The 23,846-nt window shown below is 40.4% G+C and overlaps 4 protein-coding genes and 1 non-coding gene across 9 annotated transcripts; 3 read left to right on the forward strand and 2 right to left on the reverse strand.

The window, feature by feature from the left end:
• The first annotated feature begins 1,482 nt into the window (after positions 1-1,482).
• LOC102701751 (ranBP2-type zinc finger protein At1g67325) lies at positions 1,483-6,453 on the forward strand. Of its 4 annotated transcripts, none has more exons than XM_040526759.1 (10): positions 1,483-1,638; positions 1,889-1,934; positions 2,046-2,158; positions 2,266-2,548; positions 2,971-3,035; positions 3,254-3,305; positions 3,379-3,488; positions 4,138-4,168; positions 4,372-4,523; positions 6,004-6,453. In XM_040526759.1, the coding sequence occupies exons 1-10, from the start codon at positions 1,627-1,629 to the stop codon at positions 6,178-6,180; spliced, it is 1,041 nt and encodes a 346-aa protein (XP_040382693.1). In that variant the 5' UTR covers positions 1,483-1,626; the 3' UTR covers positions 6,181-6,453. The 4 variants fall into 4 exon arrangements, with proteins under 4 accessions (XP_040382693.1, XP_040382694.1, XP_040382695.1 ...); XM_040526760.1 differs by having other exon boundaries at positions 2,269-2,548; XM_040526761.1 differs by lacking the exon at positions 6,004-6,453 and adding an exon at positions 4,689-5,045.
• A 4,477-nt stretch (positions 6,454-10,930) lies between these two features.
• Positions 10,931-11,527, forward strand: LOC102702034 (ethylene-responsive transcription factor ERF015-like). The gene has a single exon (XM_040527180.1). It carries the CDS (start codon positions 10,931-10,933, stop codon positions 11,525-11,527), a length of 597 nt encoding a protein of 198 aa, XP_040383114.1.
• Positions 11,528-13,632: 2,105 nt separating this feature from the next.
• On the forward strand, positions 13,633-13,705 carry TRNAE-CUC. The gene has a single exon. It is a non-coding gene; the product is annotated as a tRNA-Glu (tRNA).
• Positions 13,706-14,044: 339 nt separating this feature from the next.
• On the reverse strand, positions 14,045-16,225 carry LOC102719139. 2 transcript variants are annotated; one of them, XM_040526891.1, is made up of 5 exons: positions 15,533-16,225; positions 15,386-15,431; positions 15,060-15,145; positions 14,809-14,880; positions 14,045-14,659 (listed from the first exon to the last, which is right to left on the reverse strand). In XM_040526891.1, the coding sequence occupies exons 1-5, from the start codon at positions 16,007-16,009 to the stop codon at positions 14,456-14,458; spliced, it is 885 nt and encodes a 294-aa protein (XP_040382825.1). In that variant the 5' UTR covers positions 16,010-16,225; the 3' UTR covers positions 14,045-14,455. The 2 variants fall into 2 exon arrangements, with proteins under 2 accessions (XP_040382825.1, XP_006659603.1); XM_006659540.3 differs by having other exon boundaries at positions 14,060-14,659; positions 14,809-14,867; positions 15,533-16,224.
• A 690-nt stretch (positions 16,226-16,915) lies between these two features.
• On the reverse strand, positions 16,916-22,613 carry LOC102718860. Its single transcript, XM_006659539.3, has 14 exons — positions 22,131-22,613; positions 21,327-21,483; positions 20,831-21,233; positions 19,890-19,999; positions 19,689-19,804; positions 19,502-19,592; positions 19,101-19,228; positions 18,804-18,874; positions 18,639-18,681; positions 18,447-18,543; positions 18,208-18,291; positions 17,898-18,019; positions 17,655-17,721; positions 16,916-17,342 (listed from the first exon to the last, which is right to left on the reverse strand). The coding sequence occupies exons 1-14, from the start codon at positions 22,495-22,497 to the stop codon at positions 17,240-17,242; spliced, it is 1,959 nt and encodes a 652-aa protein (XP_006659602.3). The 5' UTR covers positions 22,498-22,613; the 3' UTR covers positions 16,916-17,239.
• Between the last annotated feature and the right edge of the window lie 1,233 nt (positions 22,614-23,846).

Raw genomic sequence — 23,846 nt, forward strand, 5'->3', positions numbered from 1 at the left:
GTATTTTAGATACGTTCTCGTACTAATTATAGAGTTTTCGTATGCTATTAATTGCATTTTCAATTAGAGACATGACAGTACTATTATATATTTGAGACTTTATATAAATATAGAGATATAAACTTTCCCATCATAAAGTTTCTATAAATATGCATTATATATCTTTGGAATAAAAAAATCTAATCACAGCATCGGTATGGTTGACACGGTAGCATAAGGGAGTGCGAAACACCATTAAAACGTCGACAACGATGAAAATATAATTATGTTCGTGTTCACCACCACGTCACAGTTGCTCATCATCAAATTGATCAAGGATCTAAACTGCTATTATTGGATGTCCAAACAGCTAAGTCACTAACAATACCATTAAATAAATCTCTCATAAATAGAAATGAGTATTTAGGGTTATACAAATATTGTGTGGGTACTGTTTTCTAGGTGAAATAAATAGTTTTTTTGATATATCAAATGATAAATCACTGAAAAACATTTTTAATCGTTTATGGATAACAATTGTAAAAAATTAGACTCTGAATTAGTGTTACATGTTTATTTGTTCATTGATATATATACAACAATGTTTCATTTAACAAGAAGAGTGGAAATGGTATGGGTTGAAACTCATGTTTGTATAAATTAACTTTTATTAACTTTGGCTTTACAAAGTTAAAATTTGAGGTCATATTAGATAATGTAAATAAAATATTTAATTAAAATTATTCATACGATGTGTGATTTTGATCTGCGGTGGTTCTAAAATTAGGGTATAAACTTGCCATTGCAATATCTATGAAATTAGTCTACAAACTCGGCCTTGCAAATTTTAAAATTATTGTCTAAACCTAAAAACTTGTACCTACGATGTGCGCCAATATATGATTAATCGTGTAAAGCTATAATAGTGTATGTTAACGGATGGTTTATTGCTATTTTATAAACATTAGTTTAGACCGGATTAACAAATACTTTTTTTTGGCATATAACTTCGAATGTTGGTTTATATAATTGTATTTGGAAGAGTTAAGATATCTTATTTCTATTATTAAATTGAACCGCAAAGTTAACACGGATACAATACTCGTACTAATATTGATAATACACCAAATACAACTGTACCCATAACAATAAATTTGTAGGGCTTAAATTTGACTAGATTTTGCCACTAGCAAAGAATTATAGGCAGAGAACCAAACCCAATGTTTGCAAAATCATCAATCAAAGCCCCAAACAGGCCTAAAGCCCACGGCGAGTTTACAGATGGGCCGGATGCGGCTGCCAGCCTGCCAGGTGAGGCGGAGGGCCCACTTTAACAGCGGCGGGTGTGCGCGCGTGGGCCCAAATGTTCGGTTCCCATTTCCCACTTTCCACGCCTCGTCGCCCCGTCCACGTTTTGCGCTATACAGCGCACGTACGGAGGATGCGTTGTCGTGCAAACCCGAAATCAGTTTCAACTTTCAACCCGAAATCAGAGAGAGAGAGAGAGAGAGAGAGAGAGAGAGAGAGAGAGAGAGAGAGAGAGGCGCACAAAACCCTAGCCCTCGCCGCCGGATTCCCCGTCCTCCGCCCGCCGGATTCCCTCTGCTCCGAAGGAGCCCGGGCCCTCTCGCCGCGCACCGGCTAGCCATGTCTTCTCAGGTACGGGTCTCCTCCTCCCTCGCGTTGCGGTGTTTCGCCGCCGCGGATCGGTCGATCGGCGGTTCGGTTTGTTTGCTGCCGGGATCCATCCGTCGCCGCTGCCGTCGAGGTGGCGTGTGTTGTTGGGTGGGTGGTGGGTGGGAGGGTTAGTGGGGTAGGGGTTGGCTGGAATTGGACCCGTTGTTTCTCGATCGGCCATGGATCTCGTCTCGGAAACTCACGCCCGCGGTGTTTGGCTGTCTGTTTGCAGGTCGACAACCGCGGCCAAGCTGCTGGCAAGCGCGCGCGGACCGACGGTAGGTTGCTTCGCCGCATCATCGTTTAATCTTCGTCTTCGCTACTGTGTATGCTGTGTGTGTGTGGGGAATTGCGTTTTTGGTGCGAATGACTGAATGGATGACACTCAGGTGGGCGGCGTGAGGACGACTGGGTCTGCCCCAGCTGCCAGAACGTCAACTTCGCCTTCCGCACCACCTGCAACATGCGCAATTGCAACCAGTCCAGGCCCGCGGACTATACGGTACCTGCGCCTGCTCGCCGTTGCCATTGATGTGCACGCATGTGGTTGATTAGTTCCACTTGTTGTGATTTTGCATTTACCTAGTTGTGCTGTTGCCTTTCATTCAGAAGGATATGCAGAAACCTATGCAGACTCCGCCCCACTTCCCCATGTCTGGGGGATACATGAGCCCAGGGACGCCGCCATCCATGTACCTTGGTGGGGCTGCTCCTCCGTATGGTGCCTCCCTCTATGGCGGGCCTGCTTTGCCACGTTATGGTATCCCTCAGTTCCCTGGGGGTTCTGGATATCCATATGGCTATGGTGGCCGCCTGCCAATGGGTAGCCCCTATGGCCCGATGCATATGGCAGGGCCACCTCCATATTCCGGTGGCTCAATGATGGGGCCAGGTAAAGAGTTCAACAACAATATCTACTGTACTAATTGCTAAGTGCTAAAGTGCCTGCCTTATTGGATATGATAGGTAGCATTTTGGAGACTATATTTGTTATTTTATGCAATCTTAGTGTGACCATGATTGGATTCTACAGGAAACATGCTTTTGCCTGACATTTATTTTCTATAGTTACTGGATAGAAATGGTGGCATGTATATCTCTGTAAGAATTATTTCACTCTTCTACACTATAGTATGTAAACTGTTATAGACAAAATAGTTATTGCTATCTCATTTTTTGTTTGGTTTGCTGTTGCAGTTTATGATTTAAATGCATATTAGATAAAAAGTCACCAGCACTTTCTCAATCTATATATTACTTGTGTGGCACTATTCCTTACACCTTCTATCTAACTATTTCCTGTCCTCTAAATAGGAGGGATGTATGGGATGCCCATGGACAGATATAGCTTGGGCTTACCTGCTGGCCCTGGTGCAATGGTAAACTCTTTTGGATTATGAGTACTTTGTTCATGCATATTAGGTTGATTTAATTTTTATTCCTTTACATAACAAACTATTGTGGAGCCTGTTACTTTGTGCTCTGTGGCCTGTGGGTCTAACTGTTGAAGGGCTTTCTCTAACTGCCATTTGCTATTGTTGTGTGATACATCATCATGAGAAAACTGTGCAACTCTTATTTATATTATTTTTTGAAGGGAACAAGGGCCGGTTCCTATTCAGAGGAAGGGTCCCAGAAGAAACCTGCAGGTATATATTTGCAATGAGATGGGTTGGGACTTTTCATTGGTTTTGTTGTCTATTGATTGACTCTTTATTGTAGGAGCTGGGCGCGATAATGATTGGAAATGCCCTAACTGCAACAACATTAACTTTGCATTCCGGACAGTCTGTAATATGAGAAAGTGCAACACACCAAGACCTGAAAACCAGGTTTGATCACTTGCGACGATTCTTTGTACTGTGCAAGTTTCCACTTAATGTATTACTACTTTTGAATTACGAAATAACTTTGTTTATATAAATCTAAAACCAACCAATGTTTTTGTGTAAATACTGATAATAAATAGATATGCCTTGATTTGATTGTCTAGACAATATGTTCTTGCACTGCAATGCAATATAAAAAATATGCCTCAATTGTTTGAGCACCAGGATCTGAGCACTAAGTTGATAAGCATTTCTTGTGAGTTGTGGCTATTATTCTTTCTTGGCAAAACAAGTTGCACTTTCCTCTTGATGCAGCAAATTTGGAAACCCTGGACATAGCAATACAATGTCCACCCTACTGCTTTGGCCATTAATCAAGTGACTGCTGCCATGCAGTTGCAAGTCAATGATTTTTAATAGTACTAGTGTGGGTTGTGGAATGTCATAAATTGTTTCAAGCTATTACTTGAGCTATGCAATCAGTATGCAAATTTATAGTAATATAGTCTGGGCTGTTCTCTTTTCCTAAGTGTGTTTGCTTTCATCTGACCTTTTGTTATTTTTCTCTCATGCTTTTGCTTCTGTTGTTGTATTCTAGAGCTCAACCATTATGCTTACTGTGCTCATAGTTTGCATATTAACTCTTGTGCAGGGGTCCAAACCTGATGGTTCAAGGGGTTCAAGTAAGTCTAACACTATACATGCGATGCTTTAATTTTATGATTCTTTATGTACCATTAATACCATGAAAGCAGTAACTCCTAAGATCCCCTTGTCAACGACAGCTTATTTCCACATTGAATAAATTCTGCATGTCACTTAAATGCATGTTCTAATGGTTTTGTCCTTTTGACTATAAGTTTTACATGTAATATTAACATGGCAGAACCAAAGATGCCAGAAGGTAGTTGGAAATGCGAGAAGTGTAATAACATAAACTACCCATTCCGCACAAAATGTAACCGTCCAACTTGTGAGGCAGAAAAGCCATTTCAAACAAACAATGCAAATGATCCGTCTACAGATCAGGACAATCAGGTGTGTGATTCAGAACCTCCAGTATGATCCTCAGTATTAGCCGTGTCTTTCATTAGAACAGTATAAATTGCATGCACTTACGTTTTCAATACAACAGTTCCTTTATTTGCTCGTCTTCATGATCTCTTGTGCATGGCTTGATATATCATGTCCTTACTGTTACAGTGAGTCCTAGAACAGTCTTGAGGGTCAAGAAGGTCCAGCGTCGTCGTCAAGGTTCAGTTTGAATGTCTGGGGTCTATCTGTGTCAGTAGTCACTGCTGTATTCCCCTTGAGACCTTAGTTGAGTCACCATCCTAATGGTAAACATTTTGGAGTGGCAACTGGATTTATGGATTTCTTTATCGCTACAGATTTTGGTCAAGAATATCCGTTGTTAATTTGTCATATACTGCTGAAGCTTGGTTTACTTGTCTTGGTTACCGGTACTCTGGGAAAATGGCAATTTATCTTATAAATTTCAACCAGCCTTTTGTGTCTTAGATTGCTACCGTGTGCTATGAAATATTATTAGACTGTTCATCGTGGTCTCTCAGTTTTGTCAAGATTGTCTGTTGTCTTTATTTCAGCGTAACTGTTTGATATCTCAAATACGTTGGTTCTTAGTTCTTACTGATTGCTAGTGATGGTGTCTTTTTTTTTCATTTGAAAAATATTTCAGAGGTTCTTGACAGGTAGATCCTCCATTTCTTATTATATGTTTGCCTGGAATCCTCTTCAGTGTGTCTTCTCATTTTGTACAAAATTTATTTACGAGAATCATCTCCCTGGTGCTATTGTTTGTAATGGAGATTTGGTCTAAGAAACAAGTCAACTACAAGATAGCTCAGTATCATAGGATTGATACCTTTATGTCGGTATTTCACTATTTCATCAATTATATGCTGCCTTTGTCAGAACATAAATAAAAATTTATCAACTTGATCTTTGTTCTACCACAAAATTTTCTTATCTCTGTAAAAAGAGGACGGCGCCTTTCCGTCCTTCCCCATGTTGGTGTATTTGTTAGGGGACCTATATAACCATTGTCTTGAGGTTAATTGTTTGGATAACGGAACTTGGCTTAATTTCCATTGTTGACAATGGGTCAATTGATTCCTAAAGCCAATTTAGAAATTAATTGAAAATGTGAGTTATTCTAGTGCTTCTAAAAGTTTGTTAAAAAATAATATCTTTTTTGGCGTAGTAGCACCCAGAAGTTATAGAAGTCTATTGTTGTTTGCCTTTACATTTACTGTAAATAGGCATGCATGTTACTATCTGACAGACTTGTAGAACTCAAGGAAACCTGTTATGTGTTATCATGTTGTGGAGCTTAGCGTATTCAGACTTTCACATTCTGATGTGCTTGATCAAAGAGAGGATCCTTGATGAAACAGTGAATCCATGTGCATCATCACATTGCGGAGTGGTAGACCCGTACCATTGCATGCTTTGGTTCGACTGACTACCCAAACTGACTGGATGCCATTAAAATTAGTTGTTGTCATGTAATATTGTGAAGCTTTTATCAAAGCTGCAACTTTCACATGACTTTCAAGACAACAATGAGCAAGCAAAGGTGGATCTTTCTGGTGGCGCTGCTGGAGTACCAACAAGTTCGCACGCCCTGCGAATGGCAGCTCTCAGTGAGTTGCAGAACAGCCTTATGAGCTGACACCCATTTGTAATTTCCAAACAAGGTAAGAGCTTTGCTCCGTGTGGATGTGCTTCTATTAGGAGCAGCTGACGGTATTGCATGCAGTGATCTAGCTAGCCAAGGAAGCCGGAGATGGAAATCATCATGTGATGGGCCCCAGCCCCTTGTTGTAAGAATGCAGATCAGTCTATTATCTGTATGGCATCTGCGCACCGGAAGCATAGTCGTTTTTTTGAACGGTCGATTGCTTCTTACCTAAAAGCCTAATACCAGTGTGAGGGTGTTCTTTTCTTTCTTTGGTTTTACTATTCTTTCTTTTATATTTCATTTCATTTTGAGACGCTACCCTGGAGCACTCTGTAATAATGCAACGTGCTTCAGATTCTGCAGTGCAAATATATGTTTGCCGTGCACAAGTAGATGAATGGCGTATTTTCCCTTTGAAGGCCTTCTTTGAACGGAATTTTACAGGATTTTTGACAGTTTTCTCTCTAGATTTTTTTCCTTCGAAATCCTCCAAATTGGAGTGCCCCTGAAATGCGTTAGATTCATCGTAGTACATGATAGCATTTCGTTGAAAATATTTTGCAGCCTTGCCGTATGCCGTCGATGTCCCAAAAAACTTGATTCCATCTTGTTACACCGGTCGGACGAAGATGCTCTCCATATTTGGAACGCTGGACAAAATTCTCAACGGTCGTCAGATATCTGTGCCGTATTAGTGTAGATAGTTATGAAACATATGCACATAATTACAAATGGGACATGGAGAGTGGGTAACGCAGCATTCGTCGAGGCATTCTGGAACCTGGGTCTAGCATCGTCTTTTCTGATATAATGGACGAGAAGTTGGCAACATCCTACCTCTACTTCAAAGTGGAGCACGGGAGCTACAGTTACTTTCTCCGTTTTACGGTGTAAGACTTTTTAGCTTTTTTAGCTTTATATAGATTCATATATATATATATATATATCAATTGATAAATTTAGATAAAACTAACAAGTTTTACAATATATATGAAAAATATAGATATTATTACATGCATTTAGGTAAAACCTATCACTATTATAAAGTTTGAAATGATCGAAATATCTATTTTAAATTCTCAACATTGAATTTGGAGTTGATTTTTAAGTTTTTTTTAAGTTTATTTTTAATATTTACTTTTAAGATAGTTAAGAATATATATATAAATATAGATGTGAGGGAATTTAGACATATATTGATTAATGGAGATGAGTGACTGAGTCTTAGATACGAGTAGAAAATCTTAATTAACATATCCTCAAGATATATGAGCATAGCATAAATACGCAGCACAATACATAATCCTCAGGATATGATAAACCAACGACAAAAAGATGAACTTACGTAACGAAGTTTTCAACTCGTATATGCATCCAGCAGATGATGCATAATAGTACGCCGCAGCAAGAGTCAAACCACGCCGATGGAAGTGAGTGACGCATTAGGCGTCAATGCGGAGCGTTGCGATGTTCATATCGATCTACGTGTAATGCATATCAGGCGCTACCTCTGTTACTTTTCATTTTTGCACGATCACCTTGGTAAACGCGCGCACGCATTTCCTAAACCTGTAAATATTTTATAGGACAAAATCATTTAGATGAATAAAGTGTTCATTAATATCTTATTGTTGAAGGATACTCACTTGTCACTAAAAAGTAATTAGTCGTAAATATAAACATATACGTTAAATCTACCGATTGATAGACTTATAAAAAACTAACTACTTAAGCTGCATCTTAGCGTAATAAGTCTGTTTTTATTCATTTACTTTCGAATTTTTTTTATTTTTTAAACTTTTTTAAGAAATAATTTTGTTACTAAACATCCGGAGAAAATATTTTCAAGTCTGAACTTCTTGGTCACACCACCAACATTAACGTGGCAAGACAACGTCGTCACGCAGCCTAATCGGCGTGCCATGGCATGACAGTCTTGCCACACCATTATTGGTGGCGTGGCCAAAAAGTTCATGCGGTGAAAATATTTTTCCCCGGAGATTTAGTAATAAAATTATTTCTTAAAAAGATTTAAAAATATTTTTTTACTTTCTCCCTTTTTAATTGATACCATGGACTTTTGGATTTATGTTTGACCTTTTGTCTTATTTAAAAAATTTTATCGAAATATATAAAATTATAAATCATACTAGAAACTACAAACTACTCTAGTAATAAATTAAATTATAACAAAATAATCAATAATTATGTATTTTTTAAAGATAAAACGTTGACAAAAAAGTCGACGTCAATTAAAAAACGACCGGAGAGAGTATATATCTGTATGCACGCAGGATTGGCAAAAGTCCATCATATATAATCAAATCATTAACACGATGGAGGTTTTGTTGGAGGGAGCAATGGCATAATTAACGAGGTGAGGCCATGTCGTGATTAATTAACCAATTAAGCCGGCCGCTGTGTCCACCTACACACTGGCATGGACTCTTGCAAAGTCAGAGCGATGCTTTTTTGTAGTGTTGCAGCGGAAGAGACAAGCGGCGCGGTCGCGGCTCGGCTCGGCTCGATCGCTCACGTCCGCGCACCGAACGACGTCGCCGCGCGCGCACGTACGCTCCGTGCGTCCTCTCGCGCTCGGCGGTGCAACGTGCGGGATGTTCGAAATAAAACCTACCCCGTGTTCCCCATATTTTCGTTTTTTTATAAGCCAAAATTTAATTTTTTAATTTGAAATTTAAAATTAATTTTAATGATTTTTTTGTCAAGTTTATTTTTTATATTAGCTTTTAGTTCGCTAAGAGAATATATATATATATATATATATATATATATAACTTTTTATTTATAAAATTACTAATGGATATATTCACGTCCTTCTCAATCTTTAACATAGAGCAATTGATGGAACTAGCGCGGTTGCCGTCACCTATGGTCCTCTTCCTAGAGATGGTTTCTAGAAAAGTAGGGAAAGAATGGGACGATAAACTTTGTTGGAATATTTTTGATCTTGTTTCATTTTCTTCTATTCAAGTGTTTCACCTATTCTACTACAATGTTGCAAATGATGCATACCCTGTTTCCTTCAATTTGACGTAGCAATATCTCTGTATTGCAATAAGCTCTTTTTAGATTTACACATTCTTGAAACATTCTTTTTGTCAAGTAATGAGACATTTTTCATCAAGTGATAAAATATTTTTTATCAAGTGGTTTGTCATTGATATATATATGGGGTACCCATATATATGCATTTATCTCGGTAGAAATAGCATGTACCCAATCCTATACGGTAGAAGTAAATTATACTTAAAGAAAACGATAATCCAATCTATATATGATTATATCGATCCAGATATGATTCTATCTACACGATCGTTTACCCCAAGGATTTTTCAGAGTCCTACTCAATTCATATAAAAATTATTCATATATTATTCATACTTATTTTCCTAGTTCTATTTGGACATAAGGACAATACAAGAGCCTCAGAAAAGAGAAGACATGCCAATGAGCTTTGAGAGGCCAACATACTCTAAGGGGCAATAGAAGCCAGACAACACAAATCTCATCAAACCAACATTGGATAAGCATGACAAAAGCTGTCAATAACCACTTCATATAACCATAAACTACATTAAGGCTTTCCTTCTTATGTTGTACTTATATGAGCTCGTTGCAATTGCGAAACCAACAACAAACATAGAAATAATTACCTGATAGAGTCTAAATGTATAAAACTTCATGTGTCTACTATCTCGTGCATACATCGCCGGTAGCCAAACCCTATATCTTCAAGTACCATAGTTGAATCTCTATTAACGTCATGATGACACATTTAAAATATTTTTCTACAGTATGGTGCAACAGCGTTCGATGTTTTGCAAGACATCAAATGTTCGGCCCCTTGTTGTTTCCTAATTCAATTGATACTGCGTTCTTAACTCTAGATTTTTCTCAGATTTTTTCTCGACTTTTATACGCACGTTTCTTGAACTATTAAAATGTATTTTTTTAAAAATGTTTATATATAGAATTCATCATCGTACCTTTCTGAAATAGATTTCTAAGCTTATAGTAGCTAATTTCATCATTTACACTATTAAATAACTATAATTAAAATTAGAAAATAATTTATCTTTTATCTAAAAGCTGACAAACAACACCCTAAAGCGCCTCATTTTGGTATCCAAATGATGATGCTTCTTTTCAAATTTGTACAACCCTCTTCTTGGTCCACCACGTTCCATCGCATACGGCCGTTGGTTCCGTTGGCGAAATAGGAGGTTTGGCCTATTCTATGGTTTTACATTACGCTAAGTTTACTTCGAATTTTTCAAAAGTTGAAAAGAAAGGCTATTGGACCTCTTGAAACATTTTCCTTTTGCGTTTCTGGCTTCAACTACTTTTTCTGTATATGCAGTAATATACGTGCTTTAATCATATCTCTATCTCATATAAAGACTAGAGATATAACTACGTATGCATGGCTCATTAGGTGTCTAAGATATATCTCTCTCTTCGTAAATAAATGAATAAAAAAATAAAAAATAGAAATAAAAATAGTATCTTACAAATTGTCAAATAAACGTGCAGGTTGCATGGACACGTGGGCTCCCTCTCACGTTACTCATGCATGCGTGCATGCCGCCACGTGTCCACCCCTCCCGCCTTCATAACCCCTTCTCCCCTCTCTCCCCCCACCACAACTCACCATTTCCATCTCCTCCTCTCCGGCGCCGGCGCCGGCGTCGTCTTCTCCCCGTCCTCGCTTCGCTTCACCATGGTGCCACCGCCGCCGCCGCATCATGCGGCGCCGAAGAACCTGGGGCTGAGGGGGGTGCGGCGGCGGCTGTGGGGCAGGTGGGCGGCGGAGATCCGGGTGCCGGGCACCCAGTCCAGGCTGTGGATCGGCACGTTCCCGTGCCCCCGGACGGCGGCGCTCGCCTACGACGCCGCGCTCTACTGCTTCCACGGCCACAGCCCGCCGGGCGGCCGCGCCTTTAACTTCCCGTTCGCGCCGCGCCGCCTCTACATCGACGAGCGCAGGCGCTACGGCCTCACCCTCAGCAACATCAGGGCCATCGCCGAGCGGTACGCCCACGACGTCGGCTCCTTCCTCTTCCGCCCGCCTCCGCCGCCGCCCGTCCCCGCCGTGTTCGCCGCTGCAGCAGCAGCGCCGGCCCCCATGGCGGCTCCGGCGACCGACCTGCACCATACCACCACCACCGCCGCTGCTGCAGCCGTCGATCCTTACTACTACAGCAACGAAGTTGACAACGCCACAGACGAGGACGTCATAGCGGCAGCGGACCGCCTGCTCTCCATGGACATCGACGAGGTCGCCGCCTTGATAGCCATTGTTCAGCAGGGAGAGTGACGACCATATCAAATCCTTAAAAAATACCTTTAGGTACCACATTTTTCAGTATAAAATTTTAGTACTTTAAGGTATATATCTTAAGGTACGACAAATTTATATTAAAACTTTTAGTATCTCAAGGTACTTTTTAAGTATTGTATTGTGAAAAAACCGATTGATTATGTAGTACTCCTATGTTTTGTACTAATTGTGGTTGTGTTGTATTGTGCTGTGCTGTCCTAATGGTGTAACTAGCCATGTATATGCAGGTGATCTCGAGGAGATCTCATATGCTGATGCAGAGTTGAGAGTAGTCTGGTCATGGAATAAATTTGGATGTAGTACTGTACGTCCTTTGGTCATGCACTCTCTGTATGATATATCCTAGCTTGTGTAATGTGTGTAATAACCGGTTCTGGAAAAGGAACTTTGTGTAATATATGAGATGGATGTTTTTGTGAAATAGAAACTATTTCTCCTGTGTGATTTGGTGCAATTTTTGTAGGGGAAGCATAAAGAAAGAAGAAGGAAAAAAAAGGCGCGAAATCGACCGATGGCGCGGAAGTTTGAATTTAATTTTTTTGAGCGGAATTGTTTGAATTGTGCAGTCTAACTTCCTTGCAATTCAATCTGGAGGATGCCAGAAGAAGCATTATATTTGAAGATACGTACTGACCATCATGAATGAATTTTGGCAGTGTTTAATTAATTACCTTTTGCATGCCTGGAGTATGTATCAATGTATGTATATGGTCAAAAACTCACCATGCATGTATAAATGCACGAATTCAAAAGTGATTCAACTTGTGCCATATCAAAGTCTATAGCAACAGGAGAAATCAAGAACTTTGTGCAAACAAGAGGCAAACGACTGCAAGAGGTATTTTAAAACTAGACTAGATACATACAAAGTGAGAACTAAATTCGTAATAGAATTCCCGTTTTCTAAAGAGATGTAACGGACTCCTCCCACGGAGCGCTCACATGCACATTATATATATAATTTCGAGTTGAAATTAAGCCCCGTTAGTTCAATGAGAAGTTATATATGTACCAAGCCATATAGTTCAATGAGAAATTAACTGTACTATCTGAAGGTAAAAAATTAATTTGATAACTATAGATACATAATATATGGTATCAAGTTTTATATCAGAAAATATGATACCCCAGTTATAAAGTTTAAGCACGAATTTACCGTTGTTCTCTCCTTTGTTTTAGCATGTGTTAAAAGAAGGTGCATTCATGGTGTGTACTCTCTTGGTTCCAGAATATAAACATTTTTAGGATTTAAATTTTATACCACGGTATAAGCATTTCTGCACTAATATATTCTCATGATCTCAATAATTTCAATGATTTCAGAGCCAATTTGATATTTAAAACAGGAATATAATCAATCAAAATTAAAAAAAATGACTACTAAAGTGACTAAAAAAAATCTTTTGGCATCTCCTTATTATATGCTAAATAACCTACTAACCTAGAAATGTTTATATTTTGGAACGGAGGTAGTACATGTGATGTGCTTGTATTACATGTACTGCTCTTAGTGTGTGCTAATGTTTGTGTTCGTCTTTCACAATATAATTTAAATGTTTTCTCAATTAATTGGAAACAAATATTTATACTAAACACTTGAAGATTTGTCCACACTCTAAAATTTCCCTATACCCGCACTTGTCTCAGTGGTCAACAAGTTCATTTCAAGCAGAGAGAGTTGACCAGATTGAACAACCACCAACATTGCAGCAGCAATTAAAGTTACTGTTTCTTTAATTCTCTAGTTGAGACATGTCCAGGGACCAAGGTTGGAGATGTTGGTGAGGTCATGAAATGATGGCATCTACGGTCTACCTAGCTTGAAGATGTGTATGCACACATAGTAAGTACACCACTGGAGTCTACTCATCAGTTGCAAGCAGTTTTGGTGTACTGCTAATTTTTCAACACATCAATCATTCAGCCATATCTTTCTTTTGTACCCATGTCCACGTCATCCTAGCCAGGACGGACACACGACACCACGGATGCAGGTAGCCTCGAATGGCGAAAATATTAATTCCTCTAATCGTTTTATTAATTACATAATATATAGCGAAAATATCATTATCAGGTTATAATCCGTTGTAGTCTAGCTGGTTAGGATACTCGGCTCTCACCCGAGAGACCCGGGTTCGAATCCCGGCAACGGAACATTTTTTTGATTTTTCGGGTGGTATTTTCGTTTCTTCTTGAGCCTTGGAGCATAACGATCGTCTAGATTGTGTGCGACATTATGAAGGAAAGAAACTAAAGAATCCTTTGAGCATAAGGAGAGTTCGGCAATCGTCATTTTTTTTTTTTACAAAAATCAAACAAGGGGCACGGACTTGGACGCTAGTACGAGCAGAGGCTTCTTGAGTTAAATATTTTGTCTGTACAGAAGCCATTCGTAGTTCCTTCACCCCCAGGTGTTATATATTTTTCTACTACCAGGAATATATCCACATATTGCAACGGATCCATAAAACTAATAATGAATTGTATGTGTACTTAGAGGAAAAACATATTTTTTAAACCACTTCAATTGTTTTATGGTTTTTGTGGAGATTGTTTTTGCGTGACTTTGGGTGAGTAAGAGGACGGCTGACCTTTTAAGTAGTAGATTTAAGTAGTAGAGATACTATGAATACTAGCACAGTCTTGTGCTTATTGAATTTTTTTTTTCATTATTTCTTCTGCTTCTTTCTTTCTTTCCTTTTTTTTTCTTGCGAGAACCAGTGCTAGTATTTCGAATGGAACAGCGATTGAAAGTTGTGGAGTTTGATGCCTTAGTTTCACTGAAGTATTGACGCAGTCATAAATAATGGTCCAATGGACTATAGTACAAACCATCTCTGACTCGCTGATTTTGAGTTACACAGGCAACCAATTTTGTTCCAAACAATCCCAGCTTTTTTTTTTTCAGAATTCTTTCCCTCTCCAAAATCCCTGAATTTTGATTGAACCATCCGGACCAATCAAGTGTTGATTTGAGCAGTTTCTGATGAGGATGTTCCAGGCTGCTGCTGCTGCTGCTGCTGCTGAAGCTGAACCCACGAATGGTAGTCTCTCAGCAGCTGCACCCCCAGTAAGGGTACTAGCCTGTCCAGGAGGCCTTGCATCAACCTGCACAAGATGTTCAGTGCCAAGGTTAAACCAAAACGATAATAGTGAACAATGATTCAGTTTCAAGTGCAAAAGATGTGTTTTTTTTGGGGAGTTGTTTTGCCTCTTTTACTAAACTTTCAGAAGGTGATCAGTGCAGAGAGCATTACAGGTTGCCTGGTTTCTCCACTGCTGACAATGGAAGCATGGTGAATGGCTTTGTGTACACCTGTAATGAACACCTGAAGAAGTTCAGTGCACGTTGAAAAAAAATCACTGGTTGAATGATTTTGAACTGAAAATATCTCTTAGTCGCAACAGAAGAAGAATTAATCAGTATGCAAAAACTGGTGAAATAGTATGTTCTGTTCATCTACAAGCTGTATGTAATGTGATCATTCTGAACTGAATGCCAATATACCTCCAGAGTGACCTCCAAATTGACATCAATGTCCAAGCATGGCTCCTCACCGTCGTCTTTCCATGTTATATGGTTGCTCATGAAGGCTGCAAACGACCATTCCTCCATATTAGACACAAATTTCTGTTGACACCCAAAGAAAGTTCAGAGTTCAGACTAAGGGCACTAGCTAGAAATGATCCACAATGAAAAGCTGATGATTATGCTACTAAATTTCACCGAGAGATCAGATGTTTCCACTCATAATTACAAGTAATTTTAAAGGAGTGTGAGTTTTTAATTACTAATAATTTTAATGAGCAAATTAAACTCAAACTGAATTTTACCTGAAAATAGCTCATTCTGCTGCTCAACTGAGCCTGAACCCTCAAACTGCCACAAAAAAAATCACCAAAATTTAATCCAGATTAACCAGGGAGCTTAAGCTCACATGGCAAGAGCGAAATCAGTGAGCCAAAGGGAGCAATGGGTACCCTGCAGGAGAGCATCTCGACGGTGCAGTCGGTGCAGGTCGGGGTGACGCGGAGGTCGAGCACCGGAGCGACCTGGAAGCCGAGGAAGCCGATGGTCCGCAGCGTGCACCGGAACGTGTTGGGCTCCGGCTCGACGGCGGCGAAGCTCTGCAGCGCCCTCGTGTTGAGCAGCGACTCCACGCCGGCGGGCTGCCGGAGGAACTCGCCGATGCCGCCGACGGCGCCGGCGGCGCCGTCCTCCACCACGTCCAGCAGCCTGATCCTCTCCCGCCGCCTCGCCGACAACCGGGCGCGCCTGCTCCCCGCCCGCGTCGGCGACACCAGCTCATCCCCGCCGTCGTCTCGTTCGGCCTCCGCATTGCCGCTCGCCGCCGCAGCTCGCCATGGCCGCCGAACAGCTGCAGCTGCAGCGACGACGGCGACCCCCGCCCTTGAGATTCGGAAGAAGCTGCAAGGTTTGGCAGCTGCGAGCCTCATTCCATCGTCCACTCGCTCTCTCAGCTAGGTAGCTAGCTGCTGCCTTGCTGCTCAGCTCGAGCTCGCGCATGGAGTGAGGCGAGCCACTGATCGGGTGGCTTATCGTGTTGCTCGCGGCTTGGCCATCTCTCTCTCTCTGATCATCTGCACAAGTGGAGATCGGTTTGTGGTCGCTGGCCTCGCGTTCTTGCTGTCGCAGTTGTCGTCTTCAACCTGTTTACCACAACCACCTGCCATCTAACCATTGCTGCTCTTATCTTCTCCATCCGTTTTCGTTTACTGGTGAGCTGTGACAGCTTCAGTTTTGATGATCGGTAACTTCTACCCCGTATTTACATCTTGTGAATAAAAAAAATATATAATTTTATTTAACATCTTGTGAGCAACATACTTATATATTTATAATTTTTCTTTTAGATATAAGAGTGGTCAAAGTTAGGACCTTTTCGGACACAAGAATTTTACAGGATTTTCATATGAAACGGTTTTATTTATCCATTTTTTTTAAGAATCCTCCAAACCAAACATGAACATATATATTTATGGGTTTTAAGTGGGGAGTATACTATCTTCGTTCCAAAATATTTGTCGATTAGTGTTGACTTGCCATATATGAATTTTAACCATTACTCAACTTCAAAATGAATAGGTTTCAACACAAGATCCTGGTCAAGTTCTTTTGATTAGTTTCTTTTAAAGACACTAGTGTAGGATGGACTAGGTTGGCCCACAAGTAATTTAGGGTTAGATCTAGCTCAACCTAAGTTGTAATCTTTTAACTAAATTTGACTTATTTAGTTGAACCAGAGATAATCGTAAATCTCTCGTAGATCAACGCATGACCATCCCTATACGTGGGTCGGAGGGTTCTCCATCAAAATATTTTCATTCGAGGTAACAGTGGAATTACATACAATGTTTAAATAGATTATAAATTAGGAAGATGGATAAGCGTTTTCCAGTGTGACACTACATAACAATGCTCTCTCGTATTCACCCTTTATAGCCAATATCTTTCCGTTAGTTCCTAAAATGCAATTCGATAGGTGATTGGTTCGTTGTCTCTCCGGATCCTCTCTCGTTGTGTTCGGTGGCTACCGGTCGCCGGTGAGGGGATGTTTATCCCCTTGGAACAGATATTAAGAATTACACATTTAGCTTTGTTTTGTACAAAATTGCTCTAAAGTTCCTACGTTTGAACATTGAAATATGAGTTCTGGTACAAGTAAATTAAGCAGATCTCCACGAGGCTCCAGTATTTACAAGCTTGATGTATGCATCCTTGAAGTCGGCAAAAAATTTAGCTTGGTCTTGGGCATATAAATTGATCCATCTGCAAGTAGTAGTAAACATATGTTCAATGGCAAATCTATCTATTTGTCCAACAAAATTAATGCGTTAAAGCTTAGGCCCTGCTTTAAGTCCTGACTGAAAGAATTGAAGATATACTACGATTAGTTTTTCTTGATAGCTTGTATTGTGTATACGACATTATTTATTTTACGGGCAATTTTACCATTCTTAAGGAATATCAGAGATATCACATTTTTCTAATGTAAATCGAGATATCAAAATTTTGATATCCAGAGTCATTTTCTGAAGGATGATAAAATTTCTCTTCTTTTATGTAGTTCAAGAAATGAACCTTAAGCATTCATCATCTTCAGTGAGTGCCCAATCTGTCCGCAGTCCTACCATGGCCGGCATCCCAGCTTCATAGAAGAACACAATACATTCATTAAGATGATTTAGAAATAATCTAAGTCGATCATGCATTTTACTAGGATGATTTACATAGCATAAGGTAAATCGAGATTCTCTTATGCCTTATGGATTTATATGATGATAGCATTTAAAAGGAACGGATGGACACATTGGATGCACTTACACGAAGATGCCTGTGGCTTCTCAAGGAGTACTTTGAAATATGAGTTGTCAAAAACATTTGGATTTCCGAATCCTTTACCTCCAATTGTGTGTGCTCCAGATAACACAACCATTTCCTGTGTCCTGCCAAGCATCAAGATTTAACTTCAGACATGGAAGGATGCTAAGTTTTCTGAAACAATCTGTAGAAGCCTTGGGGGAATCATATGCAGATACATAGTTCTGGCCACGAATTAGTAAATTTAATAGTAAGTGTGAAATTTCAAGGGAATTCAACAAAAGATGTGTACGTAGAGAAAAGGAGGACTCACGAAAAGCCCTTTTTGCTGAATAATGTTTTCAGGGCAGTGGCATCCAACGTTTCTTCAGGAAGCTTACCAGAAGGATCAGCAGTACTACAGAGTCGAATGCATTGTTTCAGAAGAACACAGATATTTCTTTCAGACAGTATGGATGCAAACTAACAGAAACATTTGTGGGAAATGAATAGCTTAAAGGTTTGCCAACAGTGCAAGGGAATTGTTAAATGAACAAACAACTGATGTTGCACCTGGAATCTAATCGACCTAATCTTACTGGAATTTCTGGCCCTCCACATAGTGCAACTGACTCAGCACCAGCCACGGCAATCAAATCCGCCCATGAAACTGTTAACAAAATAACAGTATATGTGGCTTGAGATACATCAAACTGAAGCTCAATATAGAAAGAACACATGAAGGGAGTAAACCATATAATATACCTTGCTGCACACGGTCAATTACTTCTTTTGCTTTTCCTAATACCTGTTCAGTTTTTAAGCAATTAAAAACAAATATCAAGGCAAAACATGTCGTTTTTCAGTAAGGAAAGGGAAAAGAAGGATCTGCTTGGTAGTACGAGAGAAACTTTTAGGAGGGAAAAAAACCTTTATGGATTTATTTAGCCCAGTATTCTCGGGTCTGTCAACTTCATAAATTATAGAGCCGTTCATGCCACCTGCAAGATAATATCACAAATGTTCATCCATAGTTTGACTTCTCAGACTGACCTTTTAGATATCTTGAGCTGTAGTTATTCGTTGCTTATTGTTGTTTGCAATATCCTACAATTCTATCATGTGTCTTTACAAACATCCAACTTTTGCTCAAAAACTTTTTATAGAACTTCTGTTTACAACAAGTGTTTATTAAACTTCAACCAATGAAGACATTAACAATTGAACCTGATTTGTCAGCAATATCAAAAGTCCCTGCATCATGGAAAGCCAAGCGAAGCATGCCAGCAGCCTTGACCTTGGATAAAACATTCCTCACACCATTTTGAATAATTGAACCATCAATTGACTCAGCCCTACAAAGTCAAATAGAAGGAATTTTTCTGAAAGATGTCATGCTACTGTTTTACAAGCATGAAACAACTTTCAGTAGGTTTTTCTCATACACAGCTGGCTATTCTAAGTATACTTGATTGACTGGTTCGTTTCAACTTTTGATTATAGGCCATCATTCCACAGTTGAACCAATTGAACATAAACAAAATACTCATAAAATGTAAATTAATACTGCTAGCTGTGGCAATTTAGAGCAGAGTAGGGATATAATTGTGGTTAAATACTGTACTTACGCGCTCGCAATATTAACACGAGGAAGTATAAAAGGGAGTAGAGCCACAGAAGCAAAGTCTCTCCTCCTGTAATAAAGGAAGGATCTGGGACCTGTGGCCACCATACACAAAGCAAATTCAGTTGGGCAGAAATATATCAGTAGGCACTGAAAGCATTCTCAGTTCTTACAATGGAAACAAATCATACCTGAAAGGAAATATGCATTTTGCTGCTCAATGGATTCTAAACATGCAGAATCAGCACTGCTGCACCTACCACCAGCAGCAGACACTCCTATCACTGCCTTCCCAGTTCTTCTAACCCTGCAGCATCACAATTTTCACAGGTCATGTGCCTTCCATGAACACATGATTGGCATCAAAGCATGAGAGAAGATGCAGACATTACCTGCAGGTGCAAGGACAGCAGCTGGAGAAGAAGCTGGAGGGGGCGGCAATTCGGCGGATGTTAGTGAGCTCCATTCCCTTCTTTCTTGCCTTGCTAAGTGTCAATAGTGGCTGCTACTACTCTGAACTGAAAAAGGAAAAGGACACGACTCATTAGTCATCCTATCTCTACCTGGCTATACATGTGTGGTTCCCAACTGATGGTCCCCAAAGGAGACACTTGGATAAGCTGTACTTCAGTGGTAAATATCTGCCCAACTGCAGTCCTGAAGAATATGCCTCTGATACTCCGGTGGTTATTTTCTAAGTTCATAATAGGTTTTGACAGCCAATAATGTCTCTTTCATGTGGATATCTTTCTTTTACAAGCAAATACTCCAGTCAGTTTGTTAAAACTTTTATGGTAACAAAGTATGATTTGAACTATTTGTGCCTTACAAAAGAATTGCAATGTAAGCCAAAACATAAAACAAGCTAAGCCCAAAAAAACATCTACAATTTAGACAATTTAGAAAATAAGCAAGCCTCTCCCTTGCAAAGCTCAATTATAGAGTTAAGAAAACATGTTGACAGAACAAGAGAGTAAAATCATAGACTGTTGCTGTACCACAGAGTTAAGAAAGTAGCAATGCAGTACAGAAATTTGCAAAGCAAACTGCAATGAGTTACACATTGCATTTAATAATTACAACAGTAATTGTATGTTTGGATGTGAATTATCTGCTTCAGTATGTATGACAAAACAAAAATGAGAGCTTCTTGTACACTTACTACATAAATAGGATACAAATTTTGCAAACAAGCAAATTTGGTAGCAGTATTTGGGAGATACTACAAGTGCCATGTATATTTTTCACATAATATTTCTTTGTTTAGGAAGCCAGATGGCCATGACTCAAATGTACAGGGAAACATCTGTCGACATAACATGCAGATTGCTTAGGAGTCCAAACTCTTTGAGGATGGGTTGAATGGCAGTTGGTCAGCACAATCCAAGTTATCTCCAGCGTTCTCACTGCCAACTCCCATCAGGTCAAGATAATGTCGGTAGTGGGATACAATGACGTTCATCGAATCGATGGAGCCTTGACCGCAACTGAGATCACCATACAAGATGTTCATTGTAGCACCAAAGCCAGGATACCTCTTGGACAAAGTGTCGTTCTTGGTTGGTTTCCAGTTTCCAACAAATACATCATGGGCTGATGGCTGCCTCCTCTTCATTGGAGTCATCCACCTCCAGATTGCAGCTTCAAATGCTAGAGTTGCATTCTGTTCCAGTAACTCTGGGTGGTTCAACAGATCCTGCTTGATACCCTCACCAATGATACCATAGTTGTAGTTCCTGAATATCATTTACAAGCAAATATAAATAATCAGTATCTTAACCTTGTCAGTTAATAATCACCAGCAACCGAGAAGGATAGGTCATCCTAACCAGTAAACAGGAAGAGCGCCTCGACCATAATACTCGACTCCCTCAACACAAGGATACAGCTCGTTGCTGTTGTCACAGTAGCTTTGGCTTGGGCTCATTTCATGGTTATAGCAAAGCCCCCAAGCCAATGGACCACCAGTTGCAACACCATATCCACCTGTACGAGTCACAGTTCCAGTATCTATCAGATGCTACAGACCTAGTTTTTATTTATTTGAAACTTGTGCATTCAGTGAACATACACAATTAGAATGAATCTACTGAAGATTTCCAACCACTTGAACAAACTGTGCTAGTACAATATACAACCCGACATAGATAACAATCTTCTACATAAATCAAGTACATATTAAATTGGACCAAGATCCACTATTTTGGGGATATTAAGCTGCAGAAATTGCAGATATATCTGGAAATGGCACGAATGATGCATATAATGCCAATCGAAAACACACATATATCTGCATTCGGCAATAATCAGCTGTAGCCGAGAAAACCCACACATTTGGAGTTCCCACACTGGCTTAGTAGTTAATTGTTACCTTCAATCCTATGAACAGATCCAGATTACTTTCAGATCTTAAAACGCTTACATTACGCAGAGCAAGTACCCTCCATGCTACAGTAGACTCTAACCATGAATCTGACAACTCCCATACGTGTCCTGTGATCTACAAAACCTAAACACAATTCAAGAGGCACATCCACCAATTCGTCCATTTCCCATCCTCGACCTCTCGATCCATACGCACGGCGAATTGCTGAAGTTAGAACGAGAAATCGGTGAGAGGGAAGAGCACGTACAGGAGGTCTTGGCGCCGACGTGGCCGAGGAACGCGGCGACCTCCCTCATCCCCACCTCCTTGCCCCCCGTGGTGCCGAAGCCGCGGGGCTCGAAGAGCGCGGCGGCGGTGATGAAGGCCTTGTAGTCCCAGAAGCCGGCGGCGTGGGCGGTGGGGTCGTTGCGCTTGGCGAAGAGGTCCTCGAACTGGTACACCTTGAAGTAGTCGGTGATGGTGTCGTTGCAGCAGAACCGGCTGCCGCTGCACTCCCACCCCTTGTCGCACGCCTTCTCCTCCTCGCCCTTGTGCCTCCTCGCCATCGCTGGTGACGGCCCCGCCACCGCGAGGAGCGCCAGCGCCAGCGCCAGCAGCAGCGGTGCGCTCCTCATCGTCGTCTTCCTCTTCCTCTGCCTCAGCGCGTGATCGGGTGAGCCGGCGGCGGCGAGGCGGAGGAGCGTGTCGGTGGTGGAGAGGGTGGAGTGGGGGATACTGTGACGTGAAACTTCCCGGTGAACTGGTAGCTGACATGTGGGCCCGACATTGGTGGGACCTACTTGTCAGCGGCTACGTACGCGGAGGGAGGCGAGGAGGGGTTGGTGGGGGCCAGCTGGGAGGTCGGTGTAGTGTCTCTGTTGGAGGGTATTTTCGTAATTGGAGGCCGTGTTTTTGGTTGTTAAGATGGGCCGAAATTACGGGCTTCTTACAGAACAGGGCCTAAGGCCCAGTTATGACACGGCCTTCATTTTGGCAGGAAGCCCATCAGTTCCATTCCTGGCCCAAAAAGAATGTTCAATCGGATCACGCTATTATAAATTTTCATGTTTTACAAAATATCATTGATGTTTGACTAACTGGAAGAATATCATTATAATTTTAGAACTATTTAAGATATGTTATTGCGTATCCCTTCAGTGCACTTTTAAAAAAATTGGACCATATTGGTCTTCGTTGTTCACCACACTCTCCGAAAGTGGTATGTAGTGCTATATTTTAAATACTTGTAAATTTATAATGGCATCATTCGAATTAGTTGAATATGAATGATAATTTTTAAAACATGCAAATTTATAATGACATGAATTTAATTAATCCAAAAAACAATGGAGATTTTTCCGTGCGAGTTATAAAGTTTCTCAGACTATAACATCAGTCTGGCATGTGATAAAACCTTCCAACAAGAGGTGGTAAATCAGGGATCCTGTTGCAGTTTTGCATATAATGTATAAAAGACTATTTTTTGAGAGAATATTCAGAAGATCGGACATAGATTTTTTATATAGAATTTTTTTATATGAAACACAAAATTTAGGATATTGGAAAGTATGCCAATGAAAATCCAAAATCCACGACAGAAAGGAACATGGCCTACCTATAAAAAATGGCAAAGGTGAAAGCATGCTAAATATTTTAAAGTAATATAATATTGTTGGGCTGAGCGGTGGAACTGGGGGATGCGTTTTGCCTCTAGAAAAAGAATGCAGCCCATGTACTATTTGTTTTCGTTCATTTGACAGAAGTGTTTGTAGTCATTGTGCAATTTGCATCACCATTATTTTCTAATTTTTATATTAGTTGAGAAGGAGGGTTTTGTTATTGAGCCAGCAGACGACAAGTGTTTGCATTGTTCTTCCCCTTTTTTTTTTCTACAAAGCCAAAGACGAAAAGCCATCAGCACGATGCCGGATTAGATCCGGTGGAGTCCACCGGTCCACGGGCCGGGGCCCATTCCAACTCGGCC

Source organism: Oryza brachyantha, chromosome 8 (genome assembly GCF_000231095.2).
Source record: "Oryza brachyantha chromosome 8, ObraRS2, whole genome shotgun sequence".
In the NCBI taxonomy this organism is placed as follows: domain Eukaryota; kingdom Viridiplantae; phylum Streptophyta; class Magnoliopsida; order Poales; family Poaceae; genus Oryza; species Oryza brachyantha.